The sequence below is a fragment of the Pogoniulus pusillus genome, chromosome 20 (assembly GCF_015220805.1).
Source record: "Pogoniulus pusillus isolate bPogPus1 chromosome 20, bPogPus1.pri, whole genome shotgun sequence".
In the NCBI taxonomy this organism is placed as follows: domain Eukaryota; kingdom Metazoa; phylum Chordata; class Aves; order Piciformes; family Lybiidae; genus Pogoniulus; species Pogoniulus pusillus.
In genome coordinates this window covers 4,447,155-4,471,473 of record NC_087283.1, presented here as the reverse complement: position 1 = coordinate 4,471,473, position 24,319 = coordinate 4,447,155, and the positions used below count along the sequence as shown (strand labels likewise).

The 24,319-nt window shown below is 43.5% G+C and overlaps 1 protein-coding gene across 1 annotated transcript in view; it reads right to left on the bottom strand.

Annotated features, from left to right (window-relative positions):
• The window catches only part of VAT1L (vesicle amine transport 1 like), a 54,716-nt gene extending 31,324 nt beyond the window's left edge, over positions 1-23,392 (bottom strand). Inside the window, exons 1-5 of the mRNA XM_064159953.1 lie at positions 23,163-23,392; positions 18,374-18,503; positions 14,024-14,239; positions 3,219-3,361; positions 960-1,063 (exon numbers count right to left, since the gene is read on the bottom strand). Coding sequence (XP_064016023.1) covers positions 960-1,063; positions 3,219-3,361; positions 14,024-14,239; positions 18,374-18,503; positions 23,163-23,392 — 823 coding nt within the window. The remainder of the gene's footprint in view (positions 1-959; positions 1,064-3,218; positions 3,362-14,023; positions 14,240-18,373; positions 18,504-23,162) is intronic.
• Positions 23,393-24,319: the final 927 nt, after the last annotated feature.

Here is a 24,319-nt window from a genome sequence, read left to right as displayed (position 1 = left end):
ACAGGTGTCTCTTCTCTGTAAAGATAAATGTATCTGGCCACTACATGTGTGAATGTGCACCTCAACCTGTTAACAAGAGAGTGACAATTCACTGACAGGAGCTTCATTACAAACAGGAACCAGGCTGGCTGGTACAGTCTGAACAGACATCCAAGTGACAAGGTGTTTGTTATTGCCACTCTGCCAACTAGACCAAGCCCAGGGAAGCAGCTATGCTTATCCATGATGCCACTGCACCTTCCACTGTGATAGAGATCTACTCTCAATTTCAAAAGTTTAGCAATCAATCCCTTCAGCTTTCCCTCTGAGAAGAGGGTGAAAAGCTTGGCTCTGTGGCAGAACTGCAGGACAGACATGTTCCCTTGGTATCTGGAGCAGTATATAGACAAGAATGGAAATCTGAACAGAAGCCTGGGCTTGAATTCCTCAAAGTCACACCAAATAAAAACACTAACATTCTTCCAGGAATCTTCCTCCAAGATTCTCTCCCACAAGAACTATATTACAGTTTCCTTGGCCACCATGTGTGGTGTGTAGAATGAGAGAACCAAGCTTTTTCCTGCACTTAAAATCATGGAATTGTTTTGGCTGGAAAAGACTTCTAAGATGATCAAGTCCAACCATCAACCTAACACCACGACAGCCATTAAACCACATCCTGAAGTCCCTTGTCCACACGTTTCTTGAGCATTTATCCTGTGTGTGACCTAATGACACTGATCAATCTGAATATCTGTCCAGTTTCACTTTTGGACTTAGGTTTTGTTTTACAGAGTTGCTTTGCATTGCCTATTGTTCCTCAATCATTTACTCCATGTTCAGCCTCACTACAATTCTTGATTGGAAATGGTCAACACAGTGGCCTCCAGTTCCAGAAGGAGAAGCATGTGAGATTTTAAGAGATTTCAAACTTTGCAAAACTTTAGTTCTGAAATATGTAGCAGGATTTTTCCACTTACCATATAAAATGTAAGTACCAAGTGGTTTGAGGAGACTGAGGCCTTTCCCAGTATTCTCTCCACAAAGACAGTCCAAAACAATATCTACTCCATCTGTCGAGATTCTAAAAAGCAAGCAAGAAATCTCACATTGCAATAAAATCCACAGGAGTGGTCAGCCAGCATGACACAGGCTGATTGTCAGGGTAACACTAACATCTTCCAGGTACTTGAGAAAGGACTCTAAGGCTGAGGCTTTAAACAGCTGAAATTTTTCTCCTCATGAAAATGTTTTGGGGTGGTGGGTCTTTTTTTGGGAGCCTCTGTGCCCTGATGAAACCTCTTCCCTGGAATAACCCAGTCATCTGTAATGAAGCAGGTTCCTACCACTGTCATTTCTCAACCACAGACCTACCCTTTTCTGCTCAGAAGATCCAAGGCTGCCTTGATTTTTTCTTCCCTTGGGTAGAGAAGACTACCTTAGAACTATTCCTGACCCATTGTGTAGCAAGCAAATGCAGACTCACTGTCTGCTCTGATGGCCAGCTAAACATTTTAAGCAGCAAGCAGGATATAACTAATATCCAGCAACCCCAAAATTACACTGTTCTCCCCACTGGCAATTTGTGTCTATAGCACTCTTAGAATTACCACTTTCACTTTTTTCAATGCAACATGAAAATATCTAGATCTGAACAGCACCACTGAGTACTGACATATTCTAGAGGGTGCCAGTTACCAGTTGTGCCAATCCTATGCACCTCTGAACCAGGAAAGAAGCACAAACTACCTAGTTGCATCTGGTCTTCTGCCTCACTGGTCTACTGCAAGGTGAAAAAGCATGTGAAATTGCAGGGATTTGAACAGACTTAGAGCAGAAGTCCTCCCTTTCTTACCCAGGTGTCCTTTTGGTTTCAGTAGTTAAGGTTTGTTTCACAGGGGTGGTGTCAGGGAACTACCCCAAAAAGGAGCTGTCCTGATAAAGTGCAGAAGCAGGCAGTGTATTCTGCAATCATGAACTTATTACAAGTTTGTATTCCTTTTTTCCTTTTGAAGCACTAATTTCTGTTGCATCTGTTCCCACATCACATACCCAGTCAGAGCAGACAGCCCTGCCAAGAGTTAGGATTAAGGCTGGTGCTGAACTTTGATTAATGTTTCCAAGTGTTCTTTCTCACCGAATCAATGTTTATAAAGTGGGAATTACTAGAATTCAATCTTCATCTCACTACAGCAATTTTCCAGGGGCAGCAAAACACTTTGAGATGTAGAATTCCCCCAAGAAGGCAGCTATGAAATGGCTGAGGAAATATGCTGCAATTGTTCTGAGCTGTCAGAAAATGGTAGGGGTATCATCTGCTGGACAAGTCCTATTTTTGGTGACACTTCTCATAGACAAAAAGTTTCCTTTGATATAAAACATCCTTTGTGATGGATCATTTCAAATGTTCTCTTAAGGCCTCAGGAGTGCTCCAGAAACAGTAGCAAGGCACCTTGCATTCCCCTCCAAAGCCAGTCTGGGCTGCTAACAGCCCAGGCAGAAGCCTGCTATATGTTGCTGGCCCTCTGTGAGGGCTAGTGACCTTCCTCCTGAGAGACCTTCAGAGATTTTCCATGCCAATCTGAGGAATTTGTAAGTTTGACAGGAAGCCTGTCAACTGTAAAATCAAAAAGACCTTTTTAAACTGAGATTTTCTGTGCTAACATCAATATCTAAAGCCAGATTGGAAAACAAAGTACTTGACAGCATGTAAATAGGAACACACACGATGACTTCAAACGGCAGCAGGATGATTCTAATCTGAATGCAAACAAACAGAATCTAAGGATCTGATATTAAAGCAGGCATCATGTGCTCTGACATCAATCCCTGGCAGAGGATAAAAAACCCAGGCAGACAGAAACACACTGGAGAATTCAAAAACCTGGACAATTTACAGATCCACTGAAGTGCCTTACAGTGAGCTACATCATATGCAGGTAACAGCAAAGTGTATCCTTCTGTTAAGGCCTTCATTCTTTTTTGCTTAGCTTACTTTGCTCACAACAGACACTCAAGTATGCACAGGGACTAGCAAAGCTAATGGCACTTGTAAAGAAAAAAGGAAGATGGATGCTTGCTCTCATGTCCCTTGTAGTGGACATATGGAATATCTGGAATAAACTGCAGCTCCCAAACAAACAAGTGTAATCTCTTCATATAAATACCATCAGCTTGGGGTCTTTCATAGCATTTTGGCAGATATTATACAATCCTTACTCAGGAAAAGAAAAGATTACCTCTTTACTTCTTGAACATAGTCTGCATTTCTGTCGAACAGGTGAGTTACTGAATCTTTGATTGCTTCATGTTTGAAAGACGAAGCTGTTCCAAAAACAGTAACATTGGGAACAGTTGAACAGAGCTGAGCAACAGCTTGACCCTGCAAACACATTATTATGTTAGTGCACTGACATGGAAATTGGTTGATGGACTTTGCAGCTGCCAGTTCACTCATGATGCAGCAAAATCCAAGACCAAACATGTGCAAGGGCTTCCCAAACTAGTTCTTGACAGTGAAGTGCAGTTCAACCACTGGAAAAATACACACAAATCAAGAGAGTATTCTGCAGACAAAGCAAGGGTAGGGATAGAAGTAATTTAATGTACCAAAAAATGTATTGGAAGGGATTTCTTCATCTTTTATCAGAGGCAGTGTAATTGAAGGGAAGTGGCATTAATTAACAAGGATCTCCAAAAATGATTACTCAGAGTGCTAGGGAAACATTTCTCATTTGCTACTTGCATCCTATGTGCATCCTCCCCAGAGCTCCTTGGGTAGCACCAGCAGTCTTCTTTGCACTTCATGCCCTGGAACAGTGCTTACTGCTTCTACACATGGGGAAGACCTGTTGCCAGAAAAGGCTTTCTGGCAGATCATGTAAAATTGCTTGGCTCCTTTGGTGGCCGATACAGCTTCTGTGTTTCAGGGTTTTGCATTCCTAAACCAGAAGGTTTAGTGTAGTTGGTCCCAGGACAGCTGGTAGTCTATCACTCCTAAGCAATCCCACTTTCATGTGGTTCCAGTGAGAGGCAAACAGTGTAATGGACACAAATCTGGTTCACCTCTTATTAGTTACAGTAATTATTACTGATTTTTCAAAAAGCAAAAATAGCCTTTGAGTCGCACTAACATGTTTAGCAGGAGAGTCCTCAACCTCAAAATTGATCAAAAATGGCCTAGAGCATGTATAAGAGAATAATTTTCCTAGTATATCCCTCCTGCAACTGGGCAGGAGGCCAGCGGAGTCAATCAGATGCGATGGCAGCTTTTAGGTAGGACTTGAGGCGGTGGAGAACTTGTGTATTCAAATGTTTGTTCTTCAGCTTTCCAGCTCTGAGCCCCAGGAGGGTTTCACTTCCTGAGTTTTAAACTTCACAAGGCTGAGAGAAGTGAGCACTGCACACACACTGAGCCTTCTAAACTTCAATAAACACCCTAATGGCTCATCTTTTTACAACCTTAGGTTTTTGGTTTACCCTTAACTTACTAAGAAATGGAAGAGACTTTTGGTAGCCTCTTGTAACTGCAGTACTCCACTGGAGCTGGCATGGTTACATAGAAATGCCCAGAAGCAAGAAATGGCACTGTCACTCTAAAAATAACATCTGATGGAATTCAGCAGATCATTTATGTTTACAGCCAAAAGATTGTCATTCATAAAGTGTATGCACGAGCAGTAAAACCATCCATGGATAAACACAATTCTGTTCTTTCCAACCAGAAACCTTGATTGTCTCTAAATACCAGTAATCAGTGCTGGGGTTTTATTTACAGTAGAATAATTAGATAACCCTGGATACCCTGGAGGTCTTGGCATGCTCCCATATAATGTTGAATGTAATTGTTAGTGACACTCCTCTGAGCTGAACATGGCAAGAGAGAACAATACTGTTATTTAAATATGGTGGCATGCAGGAGTTTCAGGTTGGTTTCCTACTGGATTAGTCAATTAACAGCTACACAGCAAGGCATGGCTTATGGGATCCTTTGGACAGGTACCAAGTGACATAGAGAAGAGAGCAGGAGAAGGGATGAATTCTCATTCTTACTTTACAGGTAAGAAATAGAATGGCACAGCAAATTGAACAACCTGAACATAAGTCATAGTCATAGAATCAAACAGGTTGGAAGAGACCTCCAAGATCATCCACCCCAACCTAGCACCCAGCCCTAGCCAGTCAACTAGACCATGGCACTAAGTGCCTCAGCCAGGCTTTTCTTCCAACACCTCCAGGGTTGGTGCCTCCACCACCTCCCTGGGCAGCCCATTCCAAAGCCAATCACTCTCTCTGTGAAGAACTTCCTCCTAACATCCAGCCTAGCCTCCCCCCAGCACAACTTGAAACTGTGTCCCCTGTTCAAGAGCTCAGAGAAACTTCTGGCAGGACCTAGGTATGAACTCTGAATCCAGTTCAAAAGGTAAACAGCCTTTTCTTTTTTATATTATCCACCACTTTCCTGGCCTGGAATCCCTAATCTCCTAGAAATCATAGGAAATCCATTCCTGAAGGACCTCATCTCACACAATGTAATGTCTTCCAGGAGCACAAAACATTTCATTCTTCTTAGGCTTTGCTTCCCTGCTACCTACTCATTCTGAAGCCCAGGTTTTACTCTCCAAAAATACAGCAATCTAAAACTACATGTAAAAAAAAAATCTGGGTTTGATATCTCTCCTTTTCTTATCCATTTTCACTAGCAATCCTCTTTTCTCACTTGCTGTGCCTCCCAGAAAACCATCACCCACAGTGCAGACAAGTCAGTACTTTATGATGTGCGCTAGCTGAGTGACACTCTGACATTATTGATCTATTCTCTAATTAGTTCTCTGCATTTTCCATCTAACTTGGGAAGATGAGGGATAATGAGTATATCCTGAATCAAAAACTCTGAATGTTTAAAAGGTCAAATATTAGAGTAGAAAACATGTTGATTTTTATCCTGCAGAAGATGATTAACATTTAAGGAACTGACAGTCAGATGAACAGGAGAAATGCACAGAACACCCCAGGATGCACATAACCTATTTTCCTCCTCACTCAAACTCGTTAGTACACTCCCCTCTTCCCCCAGTAAAGACAAGCTTATCTCAAATCCCAGATCAGAATACTTTACAGCTTTCTGCAGATATTTAAAGCCTTAAAACTGATTCATATGACCAGCACTTTTATAACTGGATGAACAACATCACTGAAGCTTTCTGAAGCAATTGCATTCTTCTGCAGCTTGCTGAAGATCTTGATTTGACACTGACTGTTCTTAGTGTTTGTGTATCAGAAGTATAGGAATAAAGGCTGAGAGTGGGCTTCTCATGGTTTCCCTTCCAAAACAGGAGAGCTGAACTCAACCTCTGAACTCTGCCACTTCAGCAATTTCTGTGGGATTTGACTAAGCTCCAGAACAGCACTATGGCTACACAAGTCACTCTTAAGTCTCTTTTCTAATCCCTTAAATCTTCTAGCTACCTCTGGATTAGCAGCTAGTGTTTAGAGGGCTATACATTTGAATTCCAAGTATGTGAGGCTCTGGGGTTCACAAATGAAGTAGCACAGAGGGTTTTGCAGCTGGAAGGAAGAATATCCTCTTCCCAGGGCTATGGAGGGGCAGGTGAGGTATCCGGCTCCTGTCGCCCTGCACACCCACACCAGGAAGCACCCTTTGATCACAGGGGCACAGGAGCCCTGTCCTGTCTTCTGGCTTCCAAAGCCATTCCTAAAAAATACTCTGTGGCAGTCAGAGGAGGGCTTCCTGTCTCCTCCCTGCCCAGGCAAAACCACACTGTCTCTACTACCAGCTTTCACCATGGCGACCACATGGATATGGAAGCAGGCAGCACATCATCAGAAATAGTCTATGAACAACAAATCCTTCCAAGATGGTGTCCAATTAGATAGGCATGATCTGAAAAATGAAAGCAAAACTCTTCACACACCTGATTTTTCACATAGGATGCAAATTTCCAGGTGTAACTGCTAACTAGGTTCTGCTTCCAAAACACAGGGAAATTAGGAAGTGGCAAAAATTAATTCTCACTTGGACAATTGATTTCACCTTTAACAGGATTTAGCTGTCTGAAGAAAATGATCAATTGCTATGCTGAAAGGATAGACACAGTTACAAAATGTTTCCTTAAAATGGAATTAATCTCCTTTACATTACATCTATTTTATATACTACTTATCACACAGAACTCCTCAGAGTGAGTTCTCATAGAAATTACTAAGTTGGATTTAAAGCATTGTCTGGAAAAGAAGCATGGCTCCTAATACTGGATTTGGCACAGGAGTCTTGTGTCTCTCTAGCTTCAAAGCCTGTTTGATAAATTCCTTTTCAAGGCATCTTGTCCATTTATAAAAGCAGTATGTCAAACCTAATTTACACATATGATTATTACAGAATTCCTTATAAATGGATATCCTTAGAGCAGTTTGAGATCCAGTCAAAAGACTCAAATTTCTTTACACCCCTGTACTTACAAATCCAACTTTAAACCTGCAGGATTGAAACATCTCATACTGACATAACCACATAAAAGAACAGAAAGGCAGATTTTAAAGAAGTGAAATAGACTGCTCTGTGGACTTAAAGAATTTCACAGCAGAAAAAAGGTGGTAGACACTTAAAAGTCAATGCAGAATGTATGAATGAAGAACTTACTAATCTCAGCATCTTATTAATGCTAACTTAACACTGGACAAAGCATCATTCATAGAATCATAGAATCAACCAGGTTGGAAGAGACCTCGATGATCATCCAGTCCAACCTAGCACCCAGCCCTATCCAGTCAACTAGACCATGGCACTAAGTGAAATTAAGTGATATAAGGTAGTGGATTTCCAAAAGCATCTGATCCAATGGCACAAGCCAGACCCTAGCTTGGAGTGCAAGCTGTGCACTGGAAGAGAACAGTTAAAGATCAGTATACTTTAAAGAAAGCATCTGGGTTTTTTTTGCTATTACATAAATTGAGGCCAGCTTTAAAGCAGGAGAGTACAAACCATCTGAAAGACACCACCCTGCATGAAACCTACATGAACCAACAGCATCACTGAAAATACAATTTCTATGATGTATCTTTGCAGCCCAAAGGCGCTACAGCATTTTAAATCCCCCAAACCATTCAGATTTAATCTTGCACAAAAACCTGTCTGGAACCAAATGTGAGGAGAATCCACATTTCCAAAATGCTTTGTTGCCATGTAACTGCACCTGAAGGTGGTACAAAATACACAAACACAGTAACAAAACTAAGAGAAGACATCTGCTATACTCCTGTCAGCAAGGAAGGCTTTGCTTTTGTATTAGAAGATACACAACATTCCATCTCCTGAAGGTGTCTTTTTTTCCCCATTACAGTAGAGGAAATTGGAAACCAAAGAGTAAACTGAACACTGCAGAGTGAACAAACTGAAATGTGAATCTTGAACAAGTGTTAAGGCAGCATCTGCTGCACTCAATGCACTACAGATGCATTTTGAAGTAGAGGTTGGAGAAGACAGAGTCACCAGAAAATTATATGTGTTACCCTCAGAAATCTCTTATTTTCTGCAGCAATTAGCAGGGTGTGTTTTTTTTCTCCCCCTTTGCAAAACTGTGCAGTCCAGGTGCATCTAAAACTCAAGAGCTGAACCCTCATCTGGTGTAAATCCTTTCCAGTTCAATGGAGCTACAGCACATCCCAGCCAGGATCAGTGCCCAGAGGATATAAGCTATCCAAAAAGGTAGAACAGCCAAGGAAGAGTTAAGAACTGCCTGTCTGTGACATGACTCAGCAGGGGATTCAGGGAAAGGACAAGTCCTCTGGGGACTGTGCAGGGCTTGAGAGGCAGAAAGAAAGGTCTTCAGAGACTGGAGCCTGCTTTGGTCAGGGAAATTGCTTTTTGTGTACGGCTCGACAGGCTTTTGTGTTTGATTAACAGATCATGCTCTGAGGCAGCGTCTGGAAATAGATTCAGGCATGGTACTAGGACTCTCATGAGTTGTAGAGGGAGCATATCCATTGCTTTAGAGGCATTCCACAGCACAGGGCAGCTCAGCTTTGAGATGCCCTGTCTGGCTTTAAGTGAGATAACTTGGGTACTTAAAGCAGCCTAAACTTGGTTACACAAAGCTCTGTGGGAGCTGATTTATTCCCTTTCTTGACTGCTGGAGATGAAATAAGAGGAAAGCACTTCATCAAATGCAGAAGGGCTATGAACTGCTAATAAGCAAACAGCAAATGCAGTCCTGGGAGGGAACAAGGAAAGATTTTAGCAAAGTGGGAAGTATTCAGGCCATTGTACAGTATGCTGGCCAGGACCATCAAAAAAAGTGGAGTAAACTCTAATTATTCCCATTCAAGAAGGACTGACTCAAAACACAAGAGCGCTATTTAATTTGCTTCTACCTCCTAGGTGCAGACAGAGCTAAATCCAGTCTACCCATACAATGCTTAAAAGGATCAGGGATGTCATAAGACCTGTTTTAAAAGTCTCTGGCTTTCAGGCTAACTGATGCTTTGCTGCCAACCAGCTCAGCGTCCAAGAAGTTTGTGCATACCTGCCTGGACCACTCTCTGTAGGGTGACCAAGGAAACAGACATCTGACCTTACAAAGAACAGGGGTGTGACTAAACAAACCTGCTTTCAGCCTGAAAACACAGGTGGAGGAGGGACTTGATTCTGGCCTTGCCCTAGCCATAAATACACACACATCCTACCAAAAAGATCTGACAAGTTCCCCAAGGATAAAATATAGCTGATTTTAACTAATGCACAACACCAGAAGAACAAAGATACATTAACTGTGCACAAATAAAGTCTAGAAATTGAGAAAGATTTCTCATCATGCAAGACAGAGAGAATCTGAAGGGATACACAGACAGGTAATTTTTAATGAAGAAATGTGTTAATTCTCTTGAAGGGGTTTCTATCTGCTGCCCGTGGTAGCGGGTGGCCAGATTTACTAGGGAGTGCCAGGTCACTCTCAGATAAAATATCACTACTTCAACGATTCAGTTTGGAACACATCCACAAATATTTGCAATGTATGCAGGGGAGACAGTATAAAAAAAGAAAGGGGGTTCCTGCCAAGCAGTAACCAATCCTGCCAGGATGACCTAAATCTGGTGCCAAGTCAGATTTACCCTTCAAATTCAAACACCAGAGCTGCATCTGTAACTTACTCTGCTTGCACTTCCTCTGCTGCTGAGCCTGAAAAGGAAGGTCAGATCATAGCTTCAGGATAGCAATCGATGCTCCTGCATGAAAGGCAGCTGAATTTTAGCATTTGTAAGATCAAAATGCTACAGAACTGGCTAATAATTCTGCCCTGTGTCTGAGGAGTTAAGTGATGAAATTGAAGCATTTACACAATCTTGGTAAACGATCAAAGTTTTGTGCTCTAAATATTCAGAACAGAAAATACACAAAGAGCAGACAAATAAACAAATGGGCCTAATGTTTGACTCTCATAAATCTAAACCCCTAAGAATTCATTTTCCAGGTAGACAGAGGCTGGACTTAATAAAGGCAGAGAAGAAGGGGGTTTGTCTGGTTTGGCTTTTGTTTTGGCGGTGGTGGGGGGTTGTTTGGGGCTTTAGTGTGTGTTGTTCGGGTAAGGATTTCTTTGGTGTGGTGTTGTTTTGTTTTTTAATACAACAGTCCTGCACTTATATTAATTCAACTAATATAGGATACACTTTGCAAGTTTACATCAGTAATTTTAAGAGCAACTTCCTAACCTCACGCAAGCCTGTGCTGTCATGCGTACTGAGTGCACTGATCTCAAGATCCTTCATCTTAAACAACTAATTGCTTCATCAGCAGAACGGTCCCAGCAGGGTGCATGCCACTGCTCAGTTTTCTCAGGGTATTTGCTTCAGTCCCCTCATTTGAAAAGACAACATGCGAGTGTGACTGTGAAGGGTGCTGCTCTACCACTGTCTCACGCTCATTTCAGCCATCACAGCACTTTACAGCTAAGGCAGTATGTCCTACTGTAAGATTTTTGTCCTTGCAGGCTCATCTCTCTGAGCCTTATTTTCAACATATGGATAACAGGAAGGTCTGGACTACTTGACTCCTCAGGTTGAGAGCTGATAGTCTGTCTTTCTAAACAACTCCTATCTTAAGAGGCAAAAAGAAGCAGGAAAGCCAAATCAATTCCCAAAGCAACCACATTCCAAACAATCAAGATCAACAAGGTGGCCTTAGGAAACAAAAGCAAATACAATCCTTCCTTTCAAGCCCCCTTTCTAAGCACTGCAACAGGTCCTTCTCATCAGCTGGAAGGCTACAATATACCAATATTGTCAGAAGCAGTGTTTCTGAGTGTCCACCTCTCTCCACCTGGCTCAGGAGGACAAGCTGCTTCCCTAGATTTCCTACCAGGAGATAGGAAGATTGTGACACCTTAAACCTTCAAGCCGAGTGGGTAGCAGGGAGGGTACTCATTTGGTAGATGGAACAGGATTCAAATGTCTCCAATAGGTGTGTGAGACTTTTTTCAAGAGAAGTTATCTTAGCATGTCTCTTTTTTTTGTCTACATCACTTTCTGAGGTGCCCTTCTGGAAATAAGTGAACTAACTTATCTAAAGCATTCTATCAGACATTAAAGGCTATCAGCACACATTAATCACATCCGAGGCACAGATGGGAAGATAACTGCTTTAGTCACCTCACTAACCTATAAACAAAACAAGGCCACATAAATAAGCTGAGGCAATACATAAAGGTCCTTGAGTCAGGCTAAAAAAAAATCTCTATTTATTGGGAAAGCTGCAGGATCCTTCAAAAGGGGACTGGGAGCCAGAACAAAGAACCTCACAAACAGTTTTGAAGCAACAAGTCCTTTTTAATAAACTGCTTGAAGCAGCTAAAATAATGATCTTGCATAATGAGAAAGAAACAATTACAAACTTCTAGTCCCACAGGGAGCCTATTGTCTCATTAAAGCTTTCTGGAATTTCTATGACATTTAGAAACAAATGACACGTTTCCCACTTGCTGCAAGTGGGAATGGACCTTCTCTCTGTTAAAACAAGAACACAAAAAATGCTTCTTCCCATAGCAATTTCAGTGGCAGCTTTCTGATTTATCAGCTAAGAACTTTGTGAGAATTATTTGATCCATTGAGGCTGTTCCATTTTTTAAAGACTGACAGATTATCAGAGTTACACAGACCTCTGAAATCTTGGTGTCTCCTTAACAGAAATGAAAAATTTTCATGCATCTCCATGGTACTATTTTACCTCTAAGACCTACCAAGCCTTTCTTTTCCAGTCCTACTTACACCTGCCCTTGCCTTACAAGGAACAACAGGCTGCATGAGGCACTCTTCCCTGTGACACAGTCATTAGCATCCTGTCTCGCAGGCCAGGCAGCCCTGTCTCACTCCCACCCCTCCTGGACCATATACAGACCTTTATCAGCTACTGGCCACCCTGGTCATTCTTCCCACATCTCTGATCTTCCCCTTTAAAACTCTGGTTTATTTAATCACTTAGCAGATGATGGATCTGTTTTCTCCAGAAGGTCCACTAACAGCCACAGCAGAGGACCAGTCAAAAGCTACTCATTGAACATCTGCGGTAAAAGAGACAACATCAGCAGCTCCTTGCAGGCACAGCCCAGCACAGAGGCTGGGCACTAGTGAAGAAGACTGCATTAGAGTTGGCAGAGCATTAACAGTGCATCAGGAAGGGAGGAAAGAACAGAGGCAAGTGAGGTTAGAAAGAAAGAAATAAAGACATTTACAGCAGAGACACTTTCTCTTAATATGAAGTCCATTCTCTCTAGATCCATGTGTATGTGCAGGGACTGCTTTGGGGTGCTTTGCTACTTCTGTATACTCAGCTTATACAGTGTCAGTTGGGCAAAAGGCCTTCAAAGTTCTCCTGAATGTGTGGATTGATGTTACTTTAGCAGTCCTGAATTCCACATGAGAAGGTTTAATATTAAAGAACAAAAAAGTCAGCCATAAGGCTGTAGGTTGCAGTGTGCCAAAGCATAATACGATTATAAATTCCATTCATTTACAGAAGGATTCCAAGAGGACCATTTACTGCAAGTAGGATTATTGTTAGCTAAAAATACTTTGTAAAGGGAACTCATGAATTTATTCCTTTGATTACAGCTGCCTTTTATACGACAACCTGAAAGAAAGTCTAAGGACGCAGAATTAGGGATAAGATGTTTGGGGCTGCCCACCAGACTTCAGTAGACAACAGAATATTAATTCAGCAGAAGAGGTACTTCAGTCTGAAAGGCTGAGATCTACTAATATTCTCAGGGTGTAAAATCTGCCTTACAGAAAAGAGCTGCACAATTTCAAATGTAAACAAACTCCCTTGACACTATCTCAGTATTTTGCACAAGCTTAAGCATTTTCCAAAGGAGAAACATTTCCTAAAGGGTGGTTCAAGGAACTGGTAATATAAAATGATGACTTCTGATTTCATTGTGTGGCCTGGAATTCATTCTGCTGTTTTGCTCTCACAACATAAAGCTTCATTACTAATGATCAAAACTATGACAGGCAGCAGCCATCACTGACTCTAATTCAGCTTTCCTATCTTTTCCTCAGGGTTGGCATGATGTTTTTTAGTGCTTTCAATCCCTCTGTAACAACAAAAAAGGCATCACACACATCCACACTTAACATCTAAGAGGCATTTCAAGAAGGCTATTTACTGCATGGAGAATTATGGTCACCTATAAACACCTTGTGCAGGGAGTTTATTTATTCTTTTCATTACAGCCTTCTTTTACATAAAGGCAGTACAAGGTGTTTAAGTTCAGGAATGCAATGCTTGGGACAACACTTGCTCCTTAATCTCTGACAACCAATTAAAGGATTTTGGAGGGGGTTTTGGGTAGAGATCATTGTCAGTTCACCAAAAATTCCTGACAACCATTTGATGGGACAGCCTTTTGATGGGAAAACAGATGCAGTTCCTCCTATCAGAATCCCTCACATGGTGAAGTCTGATACCAAACCAAACTGCAGAGTCTGGCTTCATTTACTTGGTGACAGGAAAGTAAGAGAAGTTCCAACTTACCACCCCACCTCCTGCTGAGTGAACCAACACAGACATGCCTTCTCTTAGGTTAGCAACTTCAAAAAGCATCATGTAGGCAGTTACAAAGTTCATGGGAAAGGCAGCAGCTTCAGAAAAACTCATGTCATCTGGGATCTTGTAGACAAATTCTACTGGGGTGCAGACTACTTCAGCCCATGCATTGTAGTTTACAAAAGCCATGACTCTGTCTCCAATCTGCAAACAAGGAAGAGAACAATGGTCAGGATACGGCTGCAGCTGAGACTAGAGAGCAACTTGTAAGACTGCAACTCTCCTGCTCAGGCTGTGGGCAAAATAGCAGTTTAGCTTTGGGCTTTCACCATTTCATAATTGTATTTATTTAGAAGGTTGAAATGAACACAAATATGCAAAGTTAAAGCCATCTCTTCTTTTTGGTACACTGCTTCTGAGATCACCACTAACACGGATCATCTTTTGCTGGTAGCGCTCCTAAATAACAAATGAGTCTGTAAACAAAAACAGCATAAAAGGAAACTACAAAATTATACCTAAGAACATTTTCACTTTGCTTTCTGTCTCCATTGAGCTTTTTTTTTCTCTGTGGACTGAGAAGGGGAGGCACAGTGAAAGGCTTTAGAAAGCACTCACTTAGAAGATAACACCATCTGTATCCACTGTCTATTTTTATTATCTTAATAACTGACTCTACCAATGCTTTCCCATGATTGCCTTTTCTACAGCCATGTGTCAGAGCAGAATTTGATCCTGCAACTTTAAATAAGCCACCTTCAATAGCAAAAATAAACCTCGGGATTCTAAGGCAGCGAGGCACTGAATTTGACAGCATTTAGTTTGTTTTTTAATGCAACATTTCTCTACTCAACTTATTTGTAGTGAAAGGGTTATTTCATATCTGGAAATAAAGATTTTTATTGTTAATATCTGATACACTCAATTGCTTCTAGGAACCTTTCAGAGGTCCAGGCAGGTTGAATTCTTACATTTGTACAGTGGCCTTCATTGCAGGTTCAGGTTTTTAAAAGGGAGACAGTAACTCCCCACAGACGGGCAACTGGAGCTCTGAGGCTTCTGCACGAGTGCAACCACACTTGGAAAGCAACACTGCCTAGAAGCACAAATTGCTCTGCTGGGCCTGCTAAGGAGACCAGCAGTGAGCAAACACTTGGGCAGTATACACTGAAACACTCACAGGACAACTTCAACAAACTCTTGGTAATGGCTTGTCAGAAGCAGCTCCCATGCATCTTTTACCTTGTCTTAGACCTCTTTACCTTTCTGAAGTACTACCAACACAAACAGCACTCTTAACTGTGAAAGGAGCTCTTCAGTGGAGCCAAAATATTAGTAAGGCAGAAACTTCAGGAGTTTATTTTTCAACCAAAGCCAGAGGCAGCTGTCCCTCTAAAATGTCTTTGCTTACCTGCCTTGCATTCTACCACTACCCACAGAAGTTTTAGAAATACTACAGGTTCTTGGACTATTTAAACTACATCCTACAGCAATGGAGTAAAGCACAACACTCTTACATTCAGGCAAATGTTTATAGCACAAGCACATTTTAGTTTCTCGAGTACCTGTCATCACACTGGCTTTGGGATATTGCAGGTTTGCTGAAAGCTAAGGTGCTGGTGACAGTTCTGAAGGGTTTGTCTCTTAGAATGAGAATGCTGAAACAAAACTGTCATTTCAATATCACCAAAATGCTTCCTTCTTTTGAAAAACACATTCAAATTAGCACTGCCTCACTGCTAACCACTCTCTCCTTCCCGTTTGCTATTAGAGAATCATCTAAAATCTGTTTGGATTTGTCAGTGAAGATGTTAGCGTGTCTTTATATCCCTGTGAAGAAAGACAAATTCTTCCCCAAAAGAATGCAGAGAAGTCCCTCTTGGAGATTCCCAAGGGATTTCTTTGCAATAATAAACACCATATTTTACCACAAAGACTCCACTGAGCTTAGGCCTTAGCTGCTGAGAACAATCCCTACAACCAGAGAGCAGTCGTCATGCATTTAAGCTCAGAAGGAATCAGCCTTTTCTTGCAGTGGGAGAAGAAATAGGCATTGCTTCATTATTCCATGACAAAATCTTTCTTTCCATGTAAAACACATCCTCACACATAGCTGTCAAAATGGACTGCCTTTTGATGCTGTCACTAGTCAGGTGATAATGCAAACAAAGACAATACATTCTGGCATCACCTCAGGTAGTAGGGGCCAGTAAGAGACATGTTTCCAGGCCATGAAATGCCTACAACTTTAACTGGAAGAGACCTATAAAGGGAAACAAGGTCAGAAGATGTAGGGTGCAATCCTTGCCATTCCTGTGAACAGCGGTAGTAAGAACATGTGTCAAGAGACAACAAACATCTGCAGGGCTCTTCTTGTGTGCAAGAATCCATAAAGAGGATGGCAGAGTGCTCCTGCATCTTCCTCATGGTGCACTCTCCTGTCGATGGGGCCATGCCTGTGCAACAGCAGCTATTCTGAGTGTCAACTCCTCTTCATCACTCAACCACTACTATGTTATGCAGATTATGTGCAAAAAGAACAAAATCCCAAGGCTTGTTTCAGTTTCAGAGGATTACACCAGAGAGCAAATACTTGCTATAGTCAGAACAAAGACACAAGTTTAAAAGAGGCCCAGTTTAGTCAGCCAGGTGCAATGTTATTCAAACAAGCACCATCTGCTGCAGCCTCATGATGCCCTTTAAAAATAGCAAGAACTTTTAAACTGAGAATGCTGATCTAGAGCAGAGACTCCCTACACTCCTTTCACAGGATGTCCTGTGACATGGAGTGTAACTATAAACCACAGATAATTGTGCAATAACTGTTCAGTTATTGTCTGTCACAAAAAACACTGGAAGATTAGGATTTGTTTCAAGGTAGGGAAATGTTCTATGAAGAGCTCATCATTGAGACCCTACTAGAAATTTAAGTGCCCATTATCTTCACTCAACTAAGAAATCTTACAGCTCTGTTAGAAGAGCAAAAAACCCATTTAATAATAATGTTTTAAGAAACAGCCTTCTTAAGATCAAGATACACTAAAGATTCAGAAAATACAACTGCTTGATGACATAACTTACTCAGCAAATAACTAAGGATCAATGTGCATTAACTTAGGGTTTACTTCTATTTTTTCTAGCTATTCAGAGAATAAAGTGCAAGACGGGAAGGACTACAGATGTTTAACGTCAGTAATGGAGTAGAAGGTAGGACAGAATGCTGTTTAACATGAGATACTGAAAAGTCTATAACTGATTATGACACTTTATTATGAAAGCTTTATTACATATATATATCAGTTACGAAAACTTTATTATATGTATATCAGATGTTTGTCACTGATCACTGTTCTGTGAGGTGAACTAGATTCTTTTCTTCAGTCATCAGAGTAAGTCAGTCACTTATCCATGTCCCAGGTTTGGGCTGATCCCTCCCCCAGGAAGAAAATTCACAAGACAAACCCCCCTCCTTTTTCAAAAGTCAGGGAAAGATGAAATTGTATTTTCTTATAGTATAAGTATAACAATGTAAAGAGAGATAATAACTAGAGAAGGAGGGAAAAAAAAAACAAAAAACAATACAATAACCTTAAGGGAGATGGGGGAGGGGTCAAGCGGCGGCGAAGCAGCAGAAGCAGCAGTAGCCAAAACAGCAGCCGGGGAAGATAGGCGAAGCTGCAGCAGCAGAAGCCAGCGGGAGAAGGGGGAGAACAAACTGTGCTTCTAGACATTAAGTTCTTGATGCTCCAATGAAATTATATTAATTTATCTATTGTTGCCATTTATGTGGCCTATCTCTGGAATGTTCATCTCTCCCCTATGTCTGAGCTAGAGGATCAGCTCAAACGGCCACAATCCAGAACCAGGATCCCAATTTTATCCACACCTCATGAATGCACAGTTGCAAGAAACAATGCTTACTGTAGATGAGGGTCTCATTAATTCAAGACCAGAAGTTGGAACTAGAATCAGTAGCACACTGGCACTGAGAAACAGAGTAATGATGATAGCAAACATGGCCAGGAAAATGAACTTAGTAAGTTACTTCTATTTCTTTTACTTTCTTAAAAGGCATCAGTCGTGCCTTCCAGTTTCTATTTAGCCTTCAAGGTATGTACACGGTACAAGTGACTTTTCAGGAAAGATCTGGAGGGGATGACAGTGGTGGCTTTAGAAACCAATTCAAGAGTCATTCTCGTGCTTGAGAAATGGCAAGGAAAAATAACCCTTTCAGTTTCAACAGGTTGCTGTCTCTGGTGAACCATAAGGGATTAGGGACAATATACTCAGCGAAGTGGTGACTATTTAGTCTTGCTCTGAAAATAAAGAGAGTATTACCTCAAATCCTTTCACGCTATCTCCGAGAGCTTCTACAATTCCAGAGCATTCAAACCCAGGAACAAGTGGCGTCTTAGGAGGGTTGTCGATGTTCCCCTGTCGCACCATCAGATCAATAAAGTTCAAACCACTGTAAAATACAGGACAAGAATTTAAAAGAAAATAAAATCAAGACTACTACCACGGACCAGAGGAACACTTGACCTGAGTGATGGGAAAGCCAGAAAGCTTCAGGGCAGCATTAAAAAGCTGGTCTCCACAGCATAAGAGGGATCCAGCAGACATTCACATTCTTCATGTGTGGAGCAAACTGACTTTACACTCTGCTGTACAGGCCTTGGGCAGAAGAATACACATGCAAGACAAGCACATCTGTCATTAGCCCCAGAGATTCTAAGACTGTTTAGGAATCACATGTGGAAACTCACAAAGCAGAGTTACAAATTCAATTGTAACATTAAGACTTCTACAAATGCATTGCCAACTGGCAAGTAAAACCCAGTTCAATTGCAGAAGAAAACCCCAAAGCTCACACATTAAGAGATGTTTTGAGCAAAGAGCAACTTGATGGAACTGTTTTAACCTCTGATATGACTCCAGGAATGAATCTTGTGTTCATCCCAGGCAAAAGTCCAAACTCCTGACCTTAGTAAGTATCAGATAGGCTGTTGTTTTAAAACTATTCCTCCTGGACCGCTTTAGTACAGTTTTGCAAAGCTTATTTAGGTCTCAGGAGCCCTCAGGGTTGCTGCTCAGAAAAAGTACAGGTCTTCCCCTGTAGACTCAGTTTGGTAAAAATCTTGAGGCATCTTTACTTTTATATTCTCTGCAATTTTATTAAGTTAAAGTTTGTGGCTTTCTAGGCAGCCACGAAAAAAAAAAAGGCAAACCCCTCAAAAAAAACCCCTACCAACCAAAAATGGTACCATTTATCTACTTTGTGCATATACTGATTACTGGCACAAATGCCATGCATAGTTAAAACTTCTAAACCTCCCAACTAGCTAAAATGTGCTTTGGTATTAATCCATTGTTCCAAAACATAGCCCTGTATTTATTGCAAGCCAAAACTGCTGCACACTAACTCCCCCAGCTCTATGAAGCTATGCACACAGCCAGTCCTACTCATGCATACGATACCAGCAACTGCTTGTACACATAAAATTACTGATGCTCACAAGTATTTATCTGCAGCTTTAGTCAAGATGCTAATCAAGATACAAACAGATTAAGCAGACCCAACAAACAAAAAGACAAGGTAGACACACAGCATAAGCATGAAGACAAGACATTCATGAGATGTAGGTCACAGGGTTAGGGGGAAAGAAATTCCACTAAATGTATGTATTTGTAAATGTAGTGGAGTGTTTAAAAGCAACCTGAACCCACAACATTTAGCTCTGTAAAAGGCAAGACTATAGATTAGTTTTTGAAAAGCAGGACTCTAACAATCTAGCTTGAGAAACTCAAGAGAATAAACAAATACAAAACCCCCACAACACGCTCACACACAAAGCTCAGAACATCAACCATATGGAAGGTTAGCAGAGGTTTGGAACAATTAAATTGGGAGCTTTGAAAGGATATAGGAAAGGCCACTTCTTACCCAGCGGCTAAAAACCAGCTCCTACATCACCACCGTAACATTGCTAATGAAAGAGAAATGCCAAGTAGCAAAATGCCACCAAGGTAGGCATCATTTGGGGAAAAAAACCCAAAAACATCCCCAAAAGCCCTCACATAACCAAAAACTCCACAACATACATGGTGGCAGCCATTAACTGCAGAGATGACATGAAATGAACACATCTTTTCCTCTTACCCATGGCAAATCTTCTCTTTAAAAAATCATGGGGAAAAAAAAAAGGAAGGTTTAAAATTATCTGATCCCACACTTTTTATCCAGAAACACAATTTATGAAGAACACTGCCTTTAAGAACAAAACTGATACACTCCCCACTACTCTGCTATACTTAGGATGTCTTTTATTTGCTAACAGTTTGCTGTTATCTCACAGTCAGAGTCAGAAGGGTCACTTCTGCCCTACTCCTCATGATGTACATGTGTGGTGGTGCAAGAAAAATTATAAAAGAGAAAAGGAAAATAAAGGGAGGTAATTACAGGACACCATTCCTTCCTCACACCCCCTATCTGGAATACCGCCGTGGCTTCTTTCAGCTCCTTGCCTCATCTTCCCAACAATATGCATTCTGCAGCCTGCCAATTCCAACACAAATACAGCCATTTCAACTGCTCCATCATTATCAATCAGCAATCATTTCAGGAAATATGTAGAAGCTGTGACTCAGCTTGGACACTGATGGCTGTTCCATTTCTTAGTCACTGAATGAGGCTAACACATGACTCATCTCAGCTGACACATTTTCAATTGATCATTGATATTCCAGGCCTTCAAAAGAATTATTCATCTGGCTTTGCGCTAGTAGCAAGATATCCTCCATCACCTCCCCTATTTATAGTCCCATACTACGAAATGTACACATGTGATGCAACTGGTGCATACGCATGATTCAACTGGTTTAATTCCCCAGGGAACGTGGAGATCACGTAGAACTTGCTTTTTTTTTACTGGCAAATACTGACAAAATTATTTTTCTCCACCAGTTGATGGAAAAAATAATCCCCTATAACGGAGGTCATCTGGAAAACCAATTCAACAAACCCCACTTTGCAGACCAGCCCACCTCTGGCATATTCTGCACTGTGGGCAACAACACGTGCATACTGCACCCGGCAAAGCCACAGACATTCTTCTCTCAGCCTCCCCAGTAGACCACAAGTCCATCATCACCCTGATCAATCCTCCGTATTTACAGACTTGGGTCAAGAAGATTGGCAAATTGATTTTGCCTTGTTTGGAAGCACACTTAGGTGACCTGATCACATTTCAGCCCCGCGGCCATTTACAGCCAGGAATGACAAGCAGGGATGCTCTACAGCCCACAGGCTCCTCCGGCACGAAGGGAAGCTTCCAAAACACACACGGTATTGTGCAACCTGCAGAACTACCAGGCAGTTGAGCAGGTCTGCGGATGTCAAAGAGCAATCATGCAACTCATGCAGCTCGCTAGTGATAATGCAACCCTGGAAAGCAACTCTAACTGTAGCAGAGCTGAATGCTTCTATGTAACAGCCAAGCGTTCTCTGACAGGTAACTCATTATTTATGATACCTACCGGCTGCTTTCAGGAAAATGGAACTCATACAGGTACTGGAGAGTGCTGTAACCCCCTCAGGCATGTCCACATGCTCGGGACATTTAAAGTTCTGCACGTGAACTTTTGTTAACTCAGCGGGTGAAGAAAATCAGTCAGAAAACAACACAGCCTGTTCTCAACTGGAATTACAGCCCTGCTTCGCAGCAAAATGAGCTACCCAGCAGCTACTATGCTACCAGTATTTCCTTTATTTCACCTAGCATGGAATTACTTGTATTCCCCACTGTGAATAATAGAGAGAGAAACAAACAACAAAAACCCAGTGAATAAGTCAGAATGGAAAAAAATCTCAGGCCATCCTTTATTAGTCCTCATTCAGACTGGTGGATATTGATACTTTACATGGGCAATATCTTGAGGGAGGGGCAAATACTCACACAGGTCATAAACCTTATGATCACCATTAAGCACAGGCTGGAAAACCCAGTATTTGAACACACCAAGCCTGCTGGGACTGGCTCTTCCAGCAGACACCCCATTCAAAACAAGCTCACTGCCCCCTACCACTTTAACTTCCAATGCATGTTACTTCCGAAATGAACTTGGCCTTCACCTTGGAATTTATCTTCTGGAAGGTTTGTTTTCATGTAACAGAAGAGGATAACGACAGATCAGCTCCTGCCTAGGTGATATTAATTTAGCCTTTAGTCACATCAAGTTGCATGTAAGATCCTAATGCCGCCTCTGTCACTTACACAAATTTTCCTGAGAGAACACGTGCACTGAGAACCAGCTCTCTAGGAAGAACAATCTGCTCCAGCTGCCTGTGAAAAGAATTAGCCTTCCAGAATGCTCTTTTCAGGATGCTAGAGCTGGCCAGCCACTTGTCAGCTGGGCACAAGGACTGAGCACTGCTAAGCGAGCCCTGGCCCCAGCTCTGCTGTCACACCAACTCCGAAGAAAAATGGTGATGACTGGAGGAAGCGATTCCCAGAGAAAAACAACAGCTAGCACAGGCAGGGAAAGGGACAGGTGCTGAGCATCCACATTTCCCAGAAGAAAGCAAGACAAGGCTGAACTCAGTTGACCAGTTTCCCTCCCCATTTCTGCCGTGCAAATCGATGACAGGTTTTTTTCCCCTCGCAGCCGCTTCTGACAGCACAGTAAGCCCCGGCTCTCCTCCGTGCCTGCCCTGTACCCAGTGACCCAGAGCTCAGCCTGAGCCAGGGGTGGGTTTCCCGGGTGCTGCCGCGGGGAACAGCCGGCGGCAGCGGTGCAGGAAGCGGCAGCTCGGGGCGAGGCTCCCCACCGTGAGGGAAGCCACAAGTGAGGGAAGTTACTGCAACAGCCGCCCGCCCGCCCCGGGCAGCGGGAGAGGAGGATGCGAGGTCCGAATCCGCACCTTGGCCCGCCGGGAGCCGCCGCCGGCCCCCTCAGAGGCCAGGAAAGCCCCGCCGCAGGGGAGAGCCCCGCACGGCGAGACGTGGGCATGCACAGGGCAGCCTCCCGGCCCCGCGCCCGCCTAAGGGTGGCCCGCACTCCGCCCGACCCCGCGGCGCTGCCCTGCACCGGCCCGGAAAGCAGGAGAGGGAGAGAGGTGATACTGGACCAGGCTTTGACGCGGATCTTCAGCTCCCCCTCCTGCGGCTCCGGCATGGCTTTCTTGGACACGCGGAGCTTGTTGAGCCCCCCGAAGGCGGACAGCACCACGGCCCTCATCTCCTTCGTGTCCCCAGCCCGCAGGCTGCCGGGGCCGCTGCTCTCAGCGGCTTCCTTGCCGCCCTCCTTCTCGATCATCTGCTCCGTCTCCTCCGCTCGCTGCGCTCCCTCCTTGGCCATGGCGGGGCTGCGGCGGCGCGGCTCCCGCCGGCTGCTCCTGTGCGAGGCGCGGTGCCGCCGTGTGGAATGGCCGCGGGCGCGGCGCTGAGCGGCACGGCGCTCGGTCCGCCCGCCGCCGCAGTGCACCGACTAGCGGCGCAGCGCCATCCGCCGCCCCGGTGCGGCGGGAGGCGGCCCCGCTGCCCCCTCCCACGCAGGTCCCCTGCCCTCGCCCAGACGCCAGAGAGGGAAGAGGGAACCTCTGGCGTCGTGGGGGGAGCGTCCGGAGCCTTCGCCGCGCCGAAAATCGCACCTGGCGGCCGGGCGGGGCGGGCGATGCCCCGGGGCGGCCTCGGTGGGACCCCGCTGGCCGCAGTCCGACGGGCTGGCGGGCCGAGGTATGCTTGGCTCCTCTCCTCACCGGTTGGGCCTCCAACGGGAGCGCAGGTAGGAGCCCGCAACCACGGCCCTACGTGCCGATGTTGGAAGTGCCTCCACACCCCTGCGAGGCAAAGCCGAAAAATCCCCCGCACCCTGGCACTTCCATTTCAGGCCTTGGGCACAGACCAGAGCCCCCATGGAGCTTGGGTGTAAAGTGGGGACAGGTCAAAGGCTGTCTGAAGAGTGGGCTGACACGCTTTCCTCCGCCCCTCACACCTGAGGGCATCATGGCTTCAATCTCCACTTGAGGTGCCCAGGTCTCCATCACTGCTGGGAGGCCAAGTGTGTCTACTCACCCATTCTTTGTCCTGAAGCTGTGCTCAGAGGTAACCAAAGTGAACACCTAGCATCAGAGAAATGGTAGGGGCAAGCAGCCGCCTCACACTAGCACACAGAAGCAAGAGACCCAAGGTTGAAACTGCTGTTACGCACATCTAATCCTCGTTACAAGAGGTCTCTTCCCAGTCGTCAGTGCCAGTGTTTGCTGGTTCTCACAGGGAGCTCAAT